At 36.2% G+C, this 22,718-nt stretch overlaps 1 protein-coding gene and 1 pseudogene across 2 annotated transcripts; one reads left to right on the forward strand and one right to left on the reverse strand.

Moving 5' to 3' along the window:
• Nucleotides 1–6,932: 6,932 nt before the first annotated feature.
• LOC148771689 (uncharacterized) lies at nucleotides 6,933–9,562 on the reverse strand (annotated as a pseudogene).
• LOC148771690 (uncharacterized) lies at nucleotides 8,511–17,831 on the forward strand. 2 transcript variants are annotated; one of them, XM_088815479.1, is made up of 5 exons: nucleotides 8,511–8,744; nucleotides 9,967–10,046; nucleotides 10,165–10,252; nucleotides 10,332–10,410; nucleotides 14,749–17,831. In XM_088815479.1, exons 3-5 carry the CDS (start codon nucleotides 10,224–10,226, stop codon nucleotides 15,640–15,642), a joined length of 1,002 nt encoding a protein of 333 aa, XP_088671605.1. In that variant the 5' UTR covers nucleotides 8,511–8,744; nucleotides 9,967–10,046; nucleotides 10,165–10,223; the 3' UTR covers nucleotides 15,643–17,831. The 2 variants fall into 2 exon arrangements, 1 of the variants encoding a protein (XP_088671605.1); XR_016030279.1 differs by lacking the exons at nucleotides 8,511–8,744; nucleotides 9,967–10,046; nucleotides 14,749–17,831 and adding an exon at nucleotides 11,834–12,230 and having other exon boundaries at nucleotides 10,066–10,252; nucleotides 10,332–11,713.
• The last annotated feature ends 4,887 nt before the right edge of the window (nucleotides 17,832–22,718 follow it).

Genomic DNA, 22,718 nt, shown 5'->3' on the forward strand with positions numbered 1-22,718 from the left:
GGTGAGTGACTAAGTGTTGTTGAATTTTGAGCTTGCGAATGCCTCAGAATTGTCATTATAATTACAAGTTCTGAAAACGTGAAGTTGATCATTGATCTATGTAATGAGATGTAGGTAGTTGAGTTATTTGCTTATTGATAGATTTTGCTTGAGGACAAGCAAAAGTTCAAGTTTGGGGGTGTGTTAAGTGTATATTTTTACACTTTATCGTACCTTTTTATTTGAGCTTTTGGTGTGTTTTAACGATAATTGGTGCTTAAAAAGTTGATTTATTGTATTTTAGGTACAAACTGAAGAATTGGAAAAGTATGGGGTCAAAACTGCAATTTTGGAGAAAATATGGGCCAAAAGTGAAAAAATCAAAAATTTGAAGAAATTGGCATGGGACGGCCGTCCCAGGTTTACACATAAAACCGGGACGACCGTCTGAGAAGCAGAAGCCATCCCTGATTTTGGGACGGCCGTCCGAGTTTTAGTACAAAATTCGAGACGGTCGTCCGAGATGACGAAAAGGCGCATTAAAGGAATCCTAATTGCACAAGGAAACTACATTCTTCTCCAAATTTTCCACCCTATATAAGACCAAGACAAGCACACAATTGGGAATCGATCTCTTACACAATTTCAAGAGCAACAAAGCAATAACGAAGACGAAGAATTCGAAGACTCCAAGCATAGACTTATCGTTTATGTTTAATTTTATTTGCGTTTTTTAACTTTAATCATGAGTAGCTAATTTTCTTAGTTCTAGGATTTTATTTGGATCCCTATGTGGGATTTATGAACCCAATTCTATGATTTTATGCAAGTTTTAATTCCGGATTATTTCTTCTACTTGTTTTATTAAGTGCATGAACTTGATCAACTTATGTGCTTTTATGTTATTGTTAATCGCATGAATCGGAAGATCGGATTAATAATTAGAATTGCGGTAGAAGAGCCTTTGTGGTATTAACATAGGAATATAGTTAATCTCTTAGGTAGCCATTATTGAGATTTATGCTTAATGTTGTGTTCTAGAATTAATTGCATAGGAATATAGTAATTGAATCTAGAGTATTAGAATCGTAATACACGCGGAAGCAGGTTATGATTATTTTAGCATCTCAGGTTAGTAATCCGGGTTAATTACTTGCATACTTGAAGGAATTGGTGGAATAATAATCACATCGGGGGAAGAATAAAATCCTAGGCTTGTTTACTCTGATTAAACATTCGTTTTTAATTGCTTTCGTGCTCTTGTCTTTTTAATTTGCTTTTTAATTTAGTTTAATTGAGTTAATTCTATCAAAATTCGACTATGTAGGGTGGGCTTGATAATAATTTGTAGGATTTAGCGTTTAGGATTAAATAATTAAATATTCCATGTGAGTTCGATATCCGGACTTTTAGTCCACTATATTACTTGTACGATACGTGCACTTGCGTGTAGGTATTATAACCAACAAATGCGTTTGGTGGGCTGTTAGACGATTTCGGGGCCAGCCCAAACTGGTGGAATGTGAGGCACATGCAGCCCTTGTAGCAATATCTTGGGCTCGAACGAAAGATTGGAACTCGATAGTGTTGGAAGGGGGTTGTTTACAAGTTATTAATGCACTCCGATCGGGAGAATCATCATTGGCATCGTATGGTGCATACATTGAAAATTGTTTGTTTTTTATCTAGAAGTTTTTCATCTTGCTATTTTTCTTTTATTAAACGTTGTGGGAATAAGTTGGCACATTTGTTGGCCAAGAACTTTGGAACTACCTGTACTTAAGTTGGCTCATTTGTTGGCCAAGAACTTTGGAACTACCTGTACTGAAGGATTGACCCTTCCTCAATCTTTGGCTATCTATGCCTAATATAATATCTTCTCTTCCAAAAAAAAAAAAAAAAACCTAAAATTGACGCAAAATTAATCCATGTCTTTTCAAGTTATATCATCCCAGCATAAATTTACACAAGATTACGACCACACTTATGTAATCTCATTTGTGAAGTCATCATTTTTTTTGAAACAATGTCAAAATGATCTTCCAATTTACAGAATTGATGGAAATGCCATAATTGATGTACCTTTTTTTCTTTACAAATTCCTAACTTAACTGTATTTTTTGATATGTTAATGTGTATTTCAAACTTCAAATTCAAAAACCAAATCTTAAAAATCATTATTTAAATATCTCTTGCAAATTTCCTGATTTTTTTCTCTTGAATGGCCTATGTGTATAAAATATTTAATAACGAGATTCAAATCTACAATTGATAAGCAAATGTAAATTGGAGTAAACAAATGAAAAAATGAAAATAACATAAAAGTTGTAATTGGGAGTTCACTCTTGATATGATTTCTTATTTAATCTTCTTTTCTTTATATTGTAATTTGTTTTAAATTTTAATATTGGTTTTTTTTCCATCTTGATGTTATAAATATATTAAAGAAACTCAAGTAAACAAGAATATAGGAGATCAAATATAAGGATAATAGAACATTTTCTTCTTATTCTTTCTTGTATATTCAAGTGTGTTTCTAATCGATTATAATGACATATATTTATAGTTCTCAATGAGCATATTGAATACATAAAGTATTAATGAAGCCCACTTAAATTCTTACGTTTTTGACATCCACACTAAATATTATTGAATGCATTCATAACACTCCCCCTTAGATGTCAATCTTAATGGAATATGCCTCGTTAAAAACTTTGTCAGTGAAACCCAACGGGAAAAAACTAGACAAAGAAAAAAGTGTTCACATCCATGTGAAGCTTGCGATAGTGCGACACTGCCTCGTAAAAACCTTGCCAAGAAAAACTCAGTGGGATAAAAACTTGGACGAATGAAAAAGAGTATAGTGTGTGAGAGTTAATGATCACGCTCCCCCTGATGTCGACAAGATATCTTTGAGTCGACGCATTCCAATATTATGGACCATCTTCCTAAAAGTTGCAGTTGACAGTGCTTTAGTGAATAAATATGCCAAGTTGTTGCATGACTGTATCTGATGAACGTCAATATCACCATTCATTTGTAGCTCGTGAGTGTAGAAAAACTTAGGTGATATATGTTTTGTTCTATCACCTTTAATGTAGCCGTTTCTGATTTTGTGCAATACAAACGACATTATCCTCGTAAAGTATTGTGGGTGTATCTCGTATTGAAGTCAGCCTACAATTTTCTCGATTATGTTTAATCATTGATCTCAACCATATACACTCGCGACTGGTTTCATGCAATGCCAGAATTTCTGAGTGGTTTGAAGAAGTAGCTGTCAATGTCTGTTTCGCTGAACGCCATGAAATTGCAGCACCACCACAACTAAAAACGTAACCACTCTGAGATCTGCCTTTATGTGGATCAGAAAGGTAGCCAGCATCTGCATAACCCACTACTTGGGGTTCTGAATTATTTTAGTAAAACAAACCCATATCTGCTGTTCTACGAAGATAGCGTAATACATGTTTAATGCCATTCCAATGGCTTTTAGTCGGTGTAGAACTATATCTTGTTAATAAATTGACCAAGAAAGCAATATCAGGTCTAGTGTTATTTGCAAGATACATAAGTGCTCCAATGGCACTAAGATAAGGTACTTCTGGACCAAGTAATTCTTCATTCTCTTTTCTCGAGGGCAGAATGGATCTTTCTTTATGTCCAATGATCGAACAACCATATGACTACTCAAAGGATGAGATTTATCGATGTAAAATCTTTTTAGAATCCTATTCTGTATATGTTGATTGGTGGATGAAGATTCCATTGGACAAATGCTCGATCTGCAGGCCGAGACAAAATTTTGTCCTTCCGAGATTTTTCATCTCAAATTCTTTCATCAAATAGTTTGCAGTCTTTGTGAGCTCTTCAGGAGTTCCCACAAGATTTAGATCATCCACGTAAACCGCAATAATAGCGAATCCACTATTAGATCTTTTGATGAAAACACAAGGACAAACTGGATTATTTATATACCTTTCTTTAACAAGGTATTCACTTAGACGGTTATACCACATTCTTCTAGATTGTTTTAAACCGTACAAGGATCGTTGCAACTTAATTGAGTATAACTCACGAGACCTTCGTTTAAATGCTTCAGGCATTTTAAATCCTTCAGGGATTTTCATATAAATATCACTATCTAATGATCCATATAGATATGCAGTAACAACGTCCATAAAGCGCATGTCAAGCCTCTCTGTGACTGCTAAACTGATCAAATATCTCAACGTGATTGCATCGATCACGGGAAATATGTTTCCTCATAATCAACCCCGGGTCTCTGTGAGAAACCTTGTGGAACTAGTCGATTTCATTTTTCTCATTTCGTTTTCTTACGAATACCCATTTGTATCCAACTGGTTTTACACAATCCGGTGTTTGGACCGCTGGTCCAAATACTTTACGATTTTCAAGGGAATTTAATTCAGCTTGAATAGCACTTTCCCATTTTGACCAATCATTTCTATGTCGACATTCTTCGACAGATTTTGGTTCGGGGTCCCCATTTGCAATATCAGTTGCGACCCCATAGGCAAAAATAGTATTAATAACAACCTTATTTCTATCGCAGTTTTTTCTGGTATTTAAATAGTTTAAAGATATCTCTTCAGATATAAGTTCTTTTTCATGATCCTATCTAGGGGCATCGTGTACTTTAGATTGATTAGTCACATTTTTCATAGTTCTTTCTTGTTCACATATAATATTATCTTCAGGAGAATTTACTTCTATTACCCTTTTCTTTCTAGGGTTCTTATCTTTTGCGCCAATAGGGCGCCCACGCTTCATGCGAGGTTTCAATATCTCTTCATGTTGTCCTTCAGGGACATCAACCCGTGTCGGGGTGTTTATAGCGGGTATATGAGATTTCGTTACCGTTTTCATATCGGTAAAAGCATCCAGGCAATTGATTTGCAATATTTTGCAAATATATTATCCTTTTTACTTCTTTCTCATATTGATTTGTGCGTGGGTCATGATGAGACAAAGACGGTACATTCCATGTAATTTCATGCCGTTCAACTGGAACTGGCGATCTTTCTCCCACTAACGGCGGGAAAATTGTGTCATCAAAATGGCAATCAACAAATCTTGCCTTAAACAAATCATTCGTCAGGGGTTCAATGTATCTAATTATTGAAGCGGAATCAAAACCAACATAAACTCCAAGTCGTCTTTGTGGACCCATTTTTGTTCTCTGAGGTGGAGAAATTGGAACATAAACAGCACAACCAAATATTTTTAAGTGAGAAATGTCAGGCTGCTGGCCAGAAACAAGTTGAAAGGGTGAATACTGCTGAAATGAACTTGGTCTAATCATGGCCAATGAAGAAGCATGTAATATTGCATGTCCCCAAATAGCAATCATTTGCAATCTCTTAATAAAGGACTCTGCAAGTCCATTTTGAGTATTACAACAACTGTATGTTCAATATCAATACCAATTGACATGCAATAATAATTAAATGCTTGAGATTAAAATTCACCGGCATTATCAAGGCGAATAGTCTTGATAGGATAATCGGGAAATTGAGCTCTTAATCTTATGAATTGTGCAAGAAGTCTAGCAAAAGCAACAATACGTGTTGACAATAGACTTACATGTGACCATCTAGATGATGCATCCAATAGAACCATAAAATAGCGAAATGGTCCACAAGGTGGATCTATAGGTCCACAAATATCCCCTTGAATTCTTTGTAAAAATATTGGGGCCTCGCTACTAATTTTTATTGGAGATGGTCTTATAATTAATTTTCCTTGTGAACATGCAGTGCACACACATTCATGGGGCAAAAGAATCTTCTGGTTCTTTAAAGTATGCCCATATGAATTATTTATTATTCGACGCATCATGGTCGATCCTGAGTGTCCAAGTCGATCATGCCAAAGAGAGAAAAATTTCGGATCATTGGACTTCTGGTCCATCACAATATATGTTTCTATTTCGCTTATAGTCGCATAATACAACCGTGATGAGAAAACTGGGAGTTACTCTTTAACAGGCTTCTGGCATGAAATATTGGTTGTAATACAAAGAAATTCCATATTCCCCTCATTCATAGTCTTGATATGAAATCCATTGAGACGTATGTCCTTGAAACTCAATAAGTTTCTTTTGGATTTATTAGAGTACAAAGCCTCTTTGACCAAAAGATTCGTTCTACAAGGCAAAATAATATTAGCTCTTCCGGAGCCATCAATTAGTTTGGTAGTACCAGAAATTGTACTAACACTTGCCTTTGTCAATTTCAAACTCGAGAAATATTTTTGATCTCGAAGAATTGTGTGTGTTGTTCCACTGTCAACCAAACAAATGTCTCCATCGTTCAGGTTGCTCACGGACTCATTATATTCCATTTTTCTTGGAATAAAATAAGTATTATAAGAAGATATAATAAAATTTATTTTCTTATATCAATCAAACCACCAACCACACATAAAAAATTTCAAACTCATTTAGGGAATGGAAAGATAAACATTATTTAACTCAAATGCAACATAAAAGTAATATTTGATCAATCCTGATTGATCTGTTTGTTGCCATCATTGTTATCATCACCATGAAATTTGATTCCATCAATTTCTCCACTTGGCCCGGGAAAGAAATCAGCAACATCCAAATGGGTAAGGTCCATTGGATCAATATGGTCATTCTCGGTGTTGCTAAAATCAGTAAAATTTATATCTTTCCCTTTCACTCTAGACCTGTGGCAACTCTCATTTTGATTACTATGAGGGCCAAATTTTACAGCCTTGCCCTTGTCTTATTTTTCACCATTTTTATTCCACTTCGGGTGGTATGGTGCAACTCTAGGACCATCTTGATGTCGACCATAACCACGGCGATACCCACGCCCGCGGCCACGACCTCGACCACGATTATAGTTATTTGCCTTCACTTCAGGGAATGAAACATTTGCATTAACTTCTTGAAATGCTTGTGATCATGCTGGGTGGGAGTTATGATTTTTCATCAAGAGCTCGTTGTTCTGTTTAGCAACGAGGAGGCAAGAAATCAATTGAGAGTATTTGGTAAAACCTCTGTCATGATATTGCTGCTGCAGGAGCATATTAGAGGCATGAAAAGTGGTAAATGTCTTTTCTAATATGTCCTGTTCTGTGACATCGTCTCCGCATAACCTCAATCGAGAAACAGTTTTAAACATGGCGGAATTATACACATTTACCGATTTAAAATATTGCAAATGCAAGTGCATCCATTCATATCGAGCTTTAGGGAGTATCACACTCTTCTGGTGATCATATCTCTCATTTAAATTATTCCATAGAGTAGCAGGGTCCTTTACCCCAAGTTACTCGAATTTTAAGCCCTCATGGAGATGATGGCGAATAAAAATCATTAATTTTGCCTTATCTTGTTCACTTCCCTCATTACCATCCTTAATACTATTTCCGAGGTTCATGGCATTCAAATGGATCTCAGCATCAAGGATCCAGGTTCTTATAATAATTTGTATAACAATAAAATAAATAAATAATAATTAAAGAGATAAAATTTTAATTGACAATAATGCTTATAAAATAAATAAATTAATAATATCTCTTATTATATCAAAACGTTTGATATTATTATTATGCACAAAGTGGTGTAAATTGTATATGCAGACAATGCAATATATCATGTGTGTAAGACAAAACACAAGAAATGGATTCACACAGAATCACAAATAACGAGTTAGAGAAAATTAAGGCATTCTCATGAATAGAAAGTTAAATCTTAGGATAACAATTACCATGTATAATTTAATAACAGGAAGAGACACTCTACTATATAATATAAAACTATATGCATATAAATTAAATGTTGAATGGATATAAAATGTAAGCATAAATAAGCATATATACATACGACACTATAAGAACAAAGGTTTTTAACAACTTGACTTTCACAACACGCAACCAACGTGTGTGGTGATATGTTATATTTAACAAAACGCGTTTAATGCAAGTTGTTGTTAGTGCCGAAATTAATTATTTAACAAAAGTCGTATATCGCGTGTTGTTATCGTAGTATATTACTAGTTGCGTTCGCGTGTTATTAAATGCCAGGTATAAATCTATCTACAACAAGTCGTATTTGAGTTTTGTCGAATAAATTTAATGTAACAAAATGCAATAAATGTTGTTGAATATGCTACTATAACAACAAGTCCAGCGTGTTGTCAATTACATTAGTTTAAATTTTTTTTGTCAATTTCAATGCTTCAACGTATTTTTTTATATTATTTTTATCCAAAGGTAAATTTAACATATATATATATATATATATATATATATATATATATATATATATATATATATATATATATATATATATATATATATATATATATATATATATATATATAAATATATATTTACACTTAAATATTATTAATTAGTCAAGTTAAATTAGGTTACCTTTGCAACTATGAATCTACTGCAATTAACGTTTGGTAAAAATAAAACTTAATTAAGAGCATAAACGTCAACCAGAATATAACAGAAAAAAGGGGAGATGAAACGCCTTTGTAGGCTTGGACTCAACAAACAGATCAAATCGACCAAGATAAAACAAAGAAACGGGAGGAGTAGGCTTCCAGGTTAAAAACATCGGCGAAAATCAAAATAGAGAAAAAGGAAGGAAAATTCCAGGGCTTCAACGAAAAATTACATAGATTCAATTTCATCGGATGGTTCAGAGAATCAACTTCATCTGCTGGTTGCTGCGGCGCATAGAAGAAGAGGAATATCAGGTGTTTGGGAATTTATTTTTGTTAATATATATTTTATCTCAACCATTGATTTTTACATGAGCAATAGAAACTGAAAATAAGGACGATCACAAAGTCAGGACTATAATATATTTGAACAATACTCATAACTTGTCTACATGTATTTTTCTTGCACAAGAAATCATGGTTATGGCATTAGTTTATCAGCATGTAGATTAAATTTTCTAAGTAGAGATAATATAATTAATGAAAATAAAGAGGATAAGTGATATTATATTCTTTACAAAAAAAAAAAAAAAAAACAATCTGAATAGAACACCTCGTATAGGCCTAAATATTAGATCATGCCTTAAGTCACAAGAATCACCACTTATAGAGAAACTAATGCAGAAAACTAAATAATTTTGTGTTTGGTTATAGGTTAAATTTATTTAAGATGGTGATGAAGATAAGTCGTTGAGAGATCGATTTTGCTCATCTAGGTGTTGTAGTTTTTTTTTTCTTATGCTGAAAATACTTCACCATGTACTGTCAAAATTAAGTTGTTTTTTTTTTCTCCATCTACCTATGGTGTTTAGTTAAATTTCTAGGTCGTTGGAGATGTATGGACCATTTTTATTTTGTTTAAAATTTGAAATAAAATCCAGTAATCATGAAATTAAATTCTCTCCACTAGAGTCAATATTTTTTAGCAGCCCTTGTTAAGATTTTCCATTATATAATGAATTTCTCTGTTTTTGATGATTATTTTATTGAGTAATTGCGGATATTCTTAATTAAATTCAACCTATTCTGATAAAGATTGACAACAATTGGGTAAATAAACAATGTGGCTGCATTACTGTGAAAATAAATCATTGAAGAATGAAGCCATATAAATCTTTGAAACAAATGAACTGCATTATAAGTTTTTTATATCTCTTTATATAAAAACAAATCAGTAGTCAATAGAACAGTTCCACGGTAACTTAGACAAATCCAAGATTATTATTCCTTAATAATGTTGTTTGTTTTTTTCATTAAGATCTCAGGATGGAAAACTTATGAGGTTATATCCTCATGATTGGATGTGATTGGTTGTGTGATCAGGTGTAATATATATATATATATATATATATATATATATATATATATATATATATATATATATATATATATATATATATATATATATATATATATATATATATATATATATATAAACATGATAGTTATAAAATTATTTTCTTAAATTTTGATGCAGATAGGACGTCTAGGCTTCGACGTTGCAACAAATGACCTTCTTTATTTTGTTGTCGTGCAGGGAAGAAGAGGAATTATCAGGTCTTTTCGAAATGTTTTTTTTTATCTCGAACCATTGAATTTTGATTGCATGTGTTTGAAGTCCCTTTTGTGCGGTGATTTTTCGTTCAACTTTGTATTGTATTCCCTTTCAATTCAGATTTTCATCTAGGATTTTGGATATTAAAGTGATATGAGACTTCGAATTGATCTTTAGAAATGGACAAAGACTGGGTGAAATTTGACAGGTTAAACATCTAATTAACTTTAAACTATATTATTTTTATTTAAACTGGAATTTCAAAACTTTAATATTGATAATTTCAGGCGTGGGGAGAAATACCAAGAGGGTGCACGTAATTTTGTGAATGCAGCTCGTGCACGATCAGGAGATTCAGATATGATGGTATGCCCTTGTTTGAGATGTAGAAACCTACAACACCACCACTTTAATACTGTGTATGAACCCTTAGTCATCTAAGGTTTAGATCCGAACTATAAAATTTGGGTTATGCACGGTGAAAAACCAAGTGAATCAATCAAATATGATGACGTGGACACGCCTGTGATGCATAGGATGTACAAAGACTTGTATTTTCAAAACAACGAGTTTAATGAGCAACCGGAAATAACTAGAGATGCAGATTTTGATAGTGTAGTGAAAGAAGAAGAAACTCCATTGTTCTCGGCTTGCACAAAGTACACAAAAATGTCAGCTATCATAACTATGTTTAAGTTCAAAGCATCATTTAATATAACAGATAGTGCTTGTGAAAGCATAATGCAAATGATTTGTGACATGCTGCCTGATGATAATACGTTTCCTGAATCCTTTTATTTAACAAAGAAAATATTCAAGAAATTTGAACTCGGATACGAAAAGATACATGCATGTTCAACTGATTGGTGCTTATTTAGAAAGGAGCTTGAGCATACAACTGAGTGTCCTACATGTGGTGCATTGAGATGGAAAGTTAACAAAAAATGGTATTGGGTCTAAAAAAGGAGTTCCTGCAAAAGTGTTGCGTTATTTTCCTATTATACTAAGGTTGAGAAGAATGTTCGCCATAACTGAGACAGCAGAACAATTAAGGTGGCACTCAACTAATAAGAGTAGTGATGGAAAACTAAGACATCCCGTGATTCATTGGCATGGGACTCGATAAAAAAAAGGTGGCCATCATTTGCTTTGGACCCTCGAAACATGAGATTTGGACTTTCAGTCGATGGTTTTAATCCTTTCCAAGACCGCTCTACATACTGTTATTGGCCGGTGAGCTTAGCTCCATATAATTTGCCACCGTGGTTATGCATGTCCGAGGAAAATTTAGTGTTAACGTTATTGGTCCGAGGTCCTAAACAACCAGGCAATGATATAGATATATATTTGGCTCCGCTTATAGATGATCTACAACTCTTGTGGACAAACGGGATAGAGGTATTTGATGCATTTAGTTAGATGAGTTTTTTTTCTCCGAATCATCGATTTCGCTCCAAAAAAAGTTGGTTCAATGGGCATAATGAAATAAACAGACGACCTAAGATATCTACAGGTGAGCAAGTTTATCGTGAAGTTGGTGAGGTTGCAAATAATTGGGGAAAGATGAATAAGAAAAAAATCCAAAACAAGAAAGCATACGGATACAAATTCATCACAAGAATCCTTATGGAAGAAAAAATCTATATTTTTTGAACTACCATATTGGAAGGTAAAATATGAATTATGTTTTATTCTTTGAGTTATTTATTTACTATCCCTTTTCTGTTCTCTTAATAATTTATAAAATTCAATGATAGTTATAATTAATTTATTTTTTGGTATTTTGTAGAGTATGTTGGTGCGCCATAACTTAGATGTCATGCATATTGAAAAAACTATTTGCGAGAGTATTTTTGGTACGCTTTTGAATCAAAAGGGAAAAACAAAAGATGGACTCAATTCTTTCAAAGATTTGGAAGAAATGCAAATTAGACGTGACATGCATCCCCAGAAGAGAGGAAATAAATTATATCTACTTGTAGCACCTCACACTCTATCTAATATTGGTCCACGAGAAACATCGAGAGTCGATGGGATTGCGATTCATGGGTAGTTGGCTTTAGGTCAAGTGGGAGATTGTTAGAGTAGGTGACCAACAAGCCAACATGTGGCTGTGGAGTTTCGTATTTATTATGGTAATAAACGAACCTTCTTTCGTATTAATGATAAAACACCTGGGCATTCTATATCTTTGTCCCTTTGTCACAAGCATAGATATAGTCCGTACAGTTATTACAAGTACGAGTAATTGATCGTTAGGATCGTGAGATATTTACTTTAGTATTATAACTGTCAAACGTGTTCCTAGTTGAAGGGTTACGCCACCAATGAGAATATCGGCCTTTCCCATTAAGAGACTAGCACTTAGTGTATGTGTACTGCATCTTATCACTAAACGGTATTGTGATATCGGCATACATAAGTGGGTGCTCGTAAGTTGACGAGTTCACTGAACTCCCTCACCCTAGAAATCTCTAAGTGGTTCCCAATAATCGATTAGAGATATCTATGGTATAGTTGTACACCATTAGTCCTTATGACCTAGACATCACCATAACTTTACTAGAGGACCAGCTGTATCGTGACCTGTTCCTGAGTTCCACCAAGGACCGCCCCAAGGGCCAGTGTTCGTGCAGTCCGAAATCTAGTGGGAGGTCTGTGCATTGTTGTCGGGGATTCGATCGCTAGAATAGTCTTGGATAACCTGTGTGTTGTTATAGTTTGTAATCTCTCTAAGTCTCTCGCCAGAGCTGACTAAGTGATGATTAGAGAATTTGATTCTCTAAGTCATGCACATAACGATTACAACATTTAGAACGATCGCACCGTCATTCTCTAGTTCAATCGGGACATATGAATGTTAGAGTAGGTGACCAACAAGCCAACTTGTGGCTGTGGTCTTTCGTATTTATTATGGTAATAAACGAACCTTTATTCGTATTAATGATAAAACACCTTGGCATTCTATATTTTTGTCCCTTTGTCACAAGCATAGATATAGTCCTTACAGTTATTACAAGTACTAGTAATTGATCGTTAGGATCGTGAGATATTTACTTAAGTATTATAACTGTTAAACGTGTTCCTAGTCGAAGGGTTACGCCACCAATGAGGATATCGGCCTTTCCCATTAGAAGACTAGCACTCAGTGTATGTGTACTGCATCTCATCAGTAAACGGTATTGTGATATCGGCATGCATAAGTGGGTGCTCGTAAGTTGACGAGTTCACTGAACTCCCTCACCCTAGAAATCTCTAAGTGGTTCCCAATAATCGAGTAGAGATATCTATGGTATAGTTGTACACCATTAGTCCTTATGACCTAGACATCACCGTGACTTCACTAGAGGACCAGCTGTATCGTGACCTGTCTTTGAGTTCCACCGAGGACCATCCCAAGGGCCAGTTGTTAAGTGTATATTTTTACACTTTATCGTACCTTTTTATTTGGGCTTTTGGTGTGTTTTAATGATAATTGGTGCTTAAAAAGTTGATTTATTGTATTTTAGGTACAAATTGAAGAATTGGAAAAGTATGGGGTCAAAACTGCAATTTTAGCGAAAATATGGGTCAAAAGTGAAAATATCAAAATTCTGAAGAAACAAGGCTCGGACCCCCGTCCCAGTTTTAGTGCAAATTATGGGACCCCCGTCCCATACCCCGAAGTTGCGCAGTAAAGGGATTTTAATTGCACAAGGAAACTGCCTTCTTCCCCAAGTTCTTCACCCTATATAAGACCAATCCAAGCACACAATTAGGGATCTTTTTACGCAATTTGGAGAGCAACAAAGCAATAACGAAGACGAAGAATTCGAATACTCTAAGCATAGATTTATCGTTTATGACTTATTTTATTTGCGTTGTTGCTTGAATCATGAGTAGCTAATTTTCTTGTTTCTAGGATTTTATTTGGAACCCTATGTGGGATTTATGAACCCAATTCTATGATTTTATGCAAGTTTTAATTCCAGATTATTTCTTCTACTTGTTTTATTAAGTTCATGAAACTGGCCACTTTATGCGCTTTTATGTTATTGTTAATCGCATGAATCGGAAGATCGGGTTAATAATTAGAACTGTGGTAGAAGAGCCTTTGTGGTATTAACATAGGAATATAGTTAATCTCTTAGGTAGCCATTATTGAGATTTGTGCTTAATGCTTTGTTCTAGAATTAATTGCATAGGAATATAGTAATTGAATCTAGAGTATTAGAATTGTAATACACGCGGAAGCGGGTTATGATTATTTTAGCATCTCAGGTTAATAATCCGGGTTAATTGCTTGCATAATTGAAGGAATTGGGGGAGTAATAATCACATAGGGGGAAGAATAAGATCCTAGGCTTGTCTACTTTGATTAATCTTCGTATTTTAAATTGCTTTCTTGTTTTTCCTTGTTTTTAATTTAGTTTAATTTAGTTTATTAATCCTTATTCGACTGTGTAGGGTGGGCTTGATAATAATTGGTAGAATTTAGCGTCTAGGATTAGATAATTAAATATTCCCTGTGGGTTCGATATCCGGACTTAATTGTCCACTATATAACTTGTACGATACGTGCACTTGCGTGTAGGTTTTTGACCAACAAGTTTTTGGCGCCGTTGCCGGGGAATATTTTAATTATTTATTTTATTCTAGCTCCATATTTGAACAATTTTCACGATTCACCCATTTAATTTTTGTTTTATTTTATTTTTGTTTTAGGTACGGTGTATGCCTAGGAGACTCGATCTTGCTAGAGAACCGTTTGATCCCGAAATCGAACGCACTTTTCGAGCCGCTAGGAGACGTCAACACGCAACCAATACAATGGAGGACGAAGAACGCATACGCGCAGAGGGTAATTTAATCAATGCCAATGGAAACCAAGTCCAAGACCCACCCCTTCAACTTCCATTACAGCCAGCAGCTAGGCCACGGGCACTTCAAGACTACATAATCCCGACTCATGACGGATTCCGCCCGAGCATCCAATATCCACCTATTGAGGCGCACAATTTTGAGATCAAGCAAGGCCTCTTGACGATGCTCCAAAATAACGGGTTATTTAGTGGATTGGCAGGTGAAGATCCCCATCTTCACATTGTCAATTTTCTAGATACCTGTAATTCCCACTGTCAAAACGGCGTTTCCCAAGAGGCGCTTCAATTAATTCTCTTCAAGCACTCCCTACAAGGAAGAGCTCGCCAGTGGTTGATGTCCCAAGCCCCCCACTCTATCTCGTCGTGGCCTCAACTCCTCAACCTTTTCATGAAAGTCTATAGCTCACCCGAGAAGGACGAGAGAATCCGACGAGAAATTCACAATTTTGTCCAAGAGCAAGGCGAGCAATTATACGAGGCATGGGAGAGATTTAAAACTCTTTTGCGGCAGTGTCCAACACATGGAGTCGAACAATGGCGGCAAATCCACATCTTCTACCAAGGGATTAACGAGAATGCACGAACGGTCTTAGATGCATCAACCGGGGGAAATTTTATGAGTCAATCGATACCGGATGCTTTCATCATGTTGGATCAAATTGCTCAAAATCGGTTTGCCAAGTCAAGCGAGAGGACAGTTGGTGGAGCCAAGAAAGTTCCGGAGTGTTGGAGTTAGATGCAATTACGGCCCTTCAAGCTCAAGTGACCCAAATTGCTCAACAAAATCAACTCCTTCTACAGCACATCAAAGCAAGTCCACCACAACAACTTCAAGTAGTTGATTCTCCATGTTGTGAAATTTGCGGTGGAAATCACTACACGCTCCAATGCCAACAAGATGTGGAGTCGCTCAACTACGTCAACAATGCGCCTCGCCAATTCCAAAATCAAGGGTGGAGATCACAAGGGCAGTATGGAGGAAATCAACAAGGCCAAGGGTATCAAAGACCTCAAGGTCAATTTCAAAGTCAAGCCCCTCCTCAACAAAGCTATCAAGGCAACAATCCACCGGCCCAAAAATCAAATACGGATGAGATATTGGCCCAATTCATGACCGCTACCCAAGCCTCGCTGCGGAATTTGGAGAATCAATTCGCTCAATTCGTTGTGAATCAAGAGAAACGTCCGGCGGGAGCATTGCCATCGAATACGGAAGATCCTCGAAAGCAAAAGTTCGAGACGTGCCAAGCTATCGATTTCAAGATCGAGAAAAAGGAAGAAAGTCAAGTCAAGCCGCAAGTCACTGTAGCCGAATGGGTGGAACCAATCCCATATCCACAACGATTGCTAACGAAAAAGATCGAGGATGAGACGTGCCAAGCAGTCACCTTGAAGAACGGCAAGAAATTGGAGGAAGCCCCACGAAAAGAGAAGAGAAACACGGTAATCGAGAAGCCGAAAGTGAATAAGGAAAAAAAATCAACTCATGAAGAGCCACCATCAACGGTGCCCTCACAAGTCCCTCCAATTCCTTATCCTCAAAAGTTTATAAAGAAGAAGCTCGATGCCGAATATCAAAATTTTTTGGACAAGTTGAAGGAAATTCGCGTAAATATTCCTTTCATTGAAGCACTTCAAAAGATGCCAAAGTGGGTGAAGTTCCTAAAGGACCTCGTGAAGAAAAGTAAGAAATTGCAAGGGAACGAGATGATCCAACTCACGGAGCAAATTAGTGCAATTCTTACTCGGCCTCTTCCACAAAAACTCGGCGATCCAGGTAAGTTTACTATTCCCTGTACTATAGGAGGTAAAAATTTTAGATCGCTCATTGATTTAGGTGCTAGCATTAATCTTATGCCGTACTCTACTTTTAAAAATCTTGGGTTAGGAGAAATTGAACCGACGGCTATAACTCTTCAATTAGCCGATAGATCTTTAGTTTACCCAAAAGGTATTTTAGAGAATGTGCTAGTGAAAGTCAATAAATTTATCTTCCCTGTTGATTTCGTTATACTTGATATAGATGAGGATAGGGAGATACCTCTTATCGTAGGGAGACCTTTTTTAGCCACGTCGAAAACGCTAATTGATTGTGCTAGTGGTGATCTTACAATGACTGTTCATGATCAAACAATCAAATTTAATGTTTTTAGTGCTAATAAAAATCCATGTGATAATAATGATTGTTTTGCTATTGAACTTATGGATTTTACAACTCATGAAAAATTTGATGTTTTGAACTTGGACAATGGGAAAGTATCTTCGAGTGCAGGAGATGATGGCAGAAACGGGAATCAGAAGGAGCAAGTTTACTTCATGGACTCAATTTTAAATCCTCCGAGAGAAAGTCATACGAGTCGAGGTCTTAACGACGATGAGAATGCGAGGAAGATGTTGCCACCCAAAGACTCGAGCAAGTCACGAGAGAAGGATGAGTCAAGCTATTGTGGTCGTAAGGAGAAAATCAAAAAGGAATTGCACAAAGGACAAGTGGTGTTATTGTGCAAATCCCGTCTTTGGTTATTTCCAAGGAAGCGCAAATCAAAGTGGTTGCGGCCGTTTATTGTCCAAGAAATTCTTCCTCACGAGGTGGTAAAAATAAAGGAGCGAGATTCAAATCGTACGTTCAACGTGAAGCGGAGCCGGCTCAAATCGTATTGGGAAGCGAGTGAAGAAGGCCAAGTGACATCGGTCACTTTTGCTTGAAAATAAAGAAGCAACGTCCGGCTGAAGACTTTAAACTTAGCGCTTCTCGGGAGGCAACCCGAGCTTTATTGTTTTTCGTATTTTTATTTAATTTTTCGTTTCGTTTTTAATATCATAAGCATGCATTCTAATTTATTTATTTGAATTTTACTTTTCAGGGTCGAAAACGTGATCGAGGGCCGAGTCGGCCGTCCGTAAAAAAAAAAAAAAAAAAAAAAATTTCAGCACTGCATTTGAGACGGCCGTCCCAAAATATACCTTAAAAATGGGACGGCCGTCCCACAACCAGAAGAGAACCAGCAGCCTCGGACGGCCGTCCGAGTTTTAACCTTGAAACCGGGACGGCCGTCCCCAAACTAGTGAGAGCAAACTAATTCTCGGACGGCCGTCCGAGAATTAGGCAAATACGTGGGACGGCCGTCCGACCTCAATAGGGGGCGTTTAAATTTTCAAAAATTATATTTTCTCCCCCATTATTTCTTAAATTCTCCTCTTTCGTTTTCCCTAACTCCACACACGAATTTTCGAATTTTTTTGAATTTCTCTTCCAAAAATTCTTCGATTCCACACACATAATTCACTCTCCGATTCTTATTTTGTGTTGGTATTGACAGGGAGGCTAGAGAATCAAACCAACCTCTACAAAATCTACTCATTCAAGGCACGCCCACAAGGTGTTCGACAAATTGCTCCAACCAAGTTTGGGGGTCGATTCTCGTCTAATTTTTACCGGCACCCATTCTTGAGCCCGTACCCGAGCTTTCCGATGAGGACGAGCGTGAGAGAGCGAGAGAGGAGCACCCCGATCACATCGACTCCGAATAAATCAGGTGTTTTCTATCCTTAAACTTTGTGCTAATTTCGTTGAGGGCAACGAAAGGTTTAAGTTTGGGGGTGAAAAACATGTTATTTTTGTGCTTATTTGTTTTAGTTTGCATGCATTAGGTTTTATTCGTTTTTATTGTTTTTCTCGTTTTTCCGGAATATAAAAAAAAAAAAAAAAATTGCTTGAGTCGAATGCATCTATGATTTATGATGATGAGAGATGATCAATGTTTGATGATGAAATTGCTTGTTTTGTGTGATACGGATTTGATGTTTGTTTAGCTTTCGATTCAACGGGACTTAGAAGCGAATTATTGCTAGGAATCACATTTTGTGCATTGCTTTTGTTGAATGTTTTGTATTTTAAATTTGGAATTAATTTGTGCTAGATCATGCTATGTTCCGTTTTAAGACTCACCTTAGGAAATTTATGATACGAAGTATTGAGTAGTGAGTGATTTGGGATATGATTTGGGCCTTCTTTGAACCGTTTGAGCCTTTCAAGCCGACCTTTTTATCGAAATTATCCTTAGAACCTTGATTTGAGCCTCGGAGAAAAGGTGTTCTTTCTTTTAGCCAATATGTAAGGTAGAATAGGTGGAGATTCTTGAAAATTATCCCGTGGAGTTCGGTCGAAAAAATTTTATAAGGTCCTTCTTCTTCTTCGAAAAAAAAAAAAAAAAAAAAAAAAAAAAAAAAAAAGAAGACAAATATCTATGCTTCTATATATATATATAAAAAAAAAAAAAAAAAAAAAAAAAAAAAAAAAAAAAAAAAGAAAGAGAGAAAAAGAGAAGAAGAAGAGACTAGAAGGGAGAAATAAGGACTAGTTGTTGAATTATTTTTGAAAACTCGATCCATTGCCTCAAACGCAAAAGTGGAGACTTTTGAACTTTTGTGAATCGAGTTTATTAAAGTCCGTAGAGGTGAATTCATTGTTTCAAACGCCTATCTTTCAAATTTTGGCGTAATCACCTAAATTCAAGAAAAATAGCCACACATACCCATATTTCCTACCTCGAACCAAAGAGCCTAACAATTGAAAGCCACAAAGCCCCAATGATCCCAATAGCTTAATGTTCGATATTAGTAGAGTAGAATAATTTGGTGAGTATTTGGAGTCAAGCATATGCATGTAAGTATAAATTCTTTCTATCTTTAATTTGCAAATATTGGATGCTTGAAGCAATTGTATGAATTGTGGTTTTTGGTAATGGTGAGTGAGTAAGTGTTGTTGAATTTTGAGCTTGCGAATGCCTAAGAATTGTCATTATAATTACAAGTTCTGAAAACGTGAAGTTGATCATTGATCTATGTGATGAGATGTAATAGTTGAGTTATTTGCTTGAGGACAAGCAAAAGTTCAAGTTTGGGGGTGTGTTAAGTGTATATTTTTACACTTTATCGTACCTTTTTATTTGGGCTTTTGGTGTGTTTTAATGATAATTGGTGCTTAAAAAGTTGATTTATTGTATTTTAGGTACAAATTGAAGAATTGGAAAAGTATGGGGTCAAAACTGCAATTTTGGCGAACATATGGGTCAAAAGTGAAAATATCAAAATTCTGAAGAAACAAGGCTCGGACCCCCGTCCCAGTTTTAGTGCAAATTATGGGACCCCCGTCCCATACCCCGAAGTTGCGCAGTAAAGGGATTTTAATTGCACAAGGAAACTGCCTTCTTCCCCAAGTTCTTCACCCTATATAAGACCAATCCAAGCACACAATTAGGGATCTTTTTACGCAATTTGGAGAGCAACAAAGCAATAACGAAGACGAAGAATTCGAATACTCTAAGCATAGATTTATCGTTTATGACTTATTTTATTTGCGTTTTTGCTTGAATCATGAGTAGCTAATTTTCTTGTTTCTAGGATTTTATTTGGAACCCTATGTGGGATTTATGAACCCAATTCTATGATTTTATGCAAGTTTTAATTCCAGATTATTTCTTCTACTTGTTTTATTAAGTTCATGAAACTGGCCACTTTATGCGCTTTTATGTTATTGTTAATCGCATGAATCGGAAGATCGGGTTAATAATTAGAACTGTGGTAGAAGAGCCTTTGTGGTATTAACATAGGAATATAGTTAATCTCTTAGGTAGCCATTATTGAGATTTGTGCTTAATGCTTTGTTCTAGAATTAATTGCATAGGAATATAGTAATTGAATCTAGAGTATTAGAATTGTAATACACGCGGAAGCGGGTTATGATTATTTTAGCATCTCAGGTTAATAATCCGGGTTAATTGCTTGCATAATTGAAGGAATTGGGGGAGTAATAATCACATAGGGGGAAGAATAAAATCCTAGGCTTGTCTACTTTGATTAATCTTCGTATTTTAAATTGCTTTCTTGTTTTTCCTTGTTTTTAATTTAGTTTAATTTAGTTTATTAATCCTTATTCGACTGTGTAGGGTGGGCTTGATAATAATTGGTAGAATTTAGCGTCTAGGATTAGATAATTAAATATTCCCTGTGGGTTCGATATCCGGACTTAATTGTCCACTATATTACTTGTACGATACGTGCACTTGCGTGTAGGTTTTTGACCAACACCAGTGTTCGTGCAGTCCGAAATCTAGTGGGAGGTCTGTGCATTGTAGTTGGGGATTCGATCGCTAGAATAGTCTTGGATGTCCTGTGTGTTCTGATAGTTTGTAATCATTCTAAGTCTCTGGCCAGAGCTGACTAAGTGATGATTAGAGGATTCGATTCTCTAAGTCATGCACGTGACGATTACAATACTTGGAACGATCGCACCGTCATCGAACATATAAAGAGGTCTCGATGAGCCAATGCCTCTAGTTCGATCGGGACATATGTATCGAAGGGACCGTACTGTACGTTAACTATATCTGAAGGTTCTTGCAGGCACTTCATTTGTATCTAGGGAATCATGACGCGTAGTTGCTAGACGCCAATCTTGATTCGTTGGGTGATTAAGGTGAAACGAGTTTCATCTTAATCGTAACTCTAAGGGGACGAGTTTTGACCACAAAGGGTTGTGGACCCACGGCTAGCTTACACCTGAACCATCGAGGGTCACACTGCTCGTGCACATGAGATCTTTGAATAAACGGTCAAAGGTAAAATATGTTTATCTTTGCATGATTGGAAGTCAATATGATTGGGTCCAACATTCGTAATTTGGAATTATGAATGAGAATAAGAAAAAGGAAAAGAATAGGCGAAAGTATTAGTGAACCTTCTAAATCGGGAAGTTTCCAAATTTAGAAAGTGCACTGAATTAGGGTTTCCACTTTTGGAAAGTTGGAAATCAAGACTTGGCACTCGTAATGACGAGGAAATTATAATGATTCCGAAAATGTAATCGTTACAGTTTTCCGATCATCGAATTGAGAGAGATGAGCAAGTAAAAGAACTAACGAACTTAAGCTGTTGGGCCCGGTCCAATTTAAGCCCGTTAGGGTTTTATGCAAGACATATAAATACTTGATTTATAGGTCTTGCACACACACAACTAAGAGAACACACGTTCATAACCCTAGCCGCTGCTCTCTCGATCAGCCACCCTCTCCCACGGCCACCACCACCGCGCCGTCGCCGGAATCGGCCACCCGTTGGCCGATCTCTTTCGGTATTCCTTTCCTTCTTTCTTTTCTTCCGTTATTCTGACTATTACGTGTCTAGTGCCACGTGTTTAGTAGATCGAAGTATACAAGGTGAAATCCAAGAGGAGGAAGATTGAAGAATCGAGGATGCTAGAAGGCAATTCTGAAAAACTGCTCTCGGATTTTCTGCGCTGTCCAGCGAGAAAATTCGCCATAAATCAACCAGTGATCGGATGGACGTGAAATTTTGACAGAAGCTTCAAGATATATAAATATACAATATTCCAGAAGTAATTGTCCATCCAGTAAATAAGGATGGAGATATTTAAGTCGGAGCAAGGCTGTAATTTCAGATCAGCAAACAGGTTGGATCAATAGGAGTGGGAAGAGCAGCTGGCCATCTTCTCGAGTCTTCGTTCGATTGATGCTTCAAGGACAGCACGTGAATCACACGCGCCGCCGTAGCTTGGATCATCGCCGTTGCTGCCCCGGATTGCACGGATTGGTTTCCGTGGCAATCTAGCTTTGCTTAGTGCGCCTACCTCACGCTTCAAGAGGTAATGTTTCGAATCTATTGTCATTCGATTCGGTTACGTTTAAATTAATATATGCATGATCGTTTTAATAAGAAACTTGTGTGATTTTATGTGTCTACATGAAATTGGTTTTATTATTGCGAGCATGATTATTTGATTTAAACGCGAGC

This window comes from Erythranthe guttata, chromosome 3 (genome assembly GCF_056151865.1).
Source record: "Erythranthe guttata isolate IM_541 chromosome 3, IM_541, whole genome shotgun sequence".
In the NCBI taxonomy this organism is placed as follows: Eukaryota; Viridiplantae; Streptophyta; class Magnoliopsida; order Lamiales; family Phrymaceae; genus Erythranthe; species Erythranthe guttata.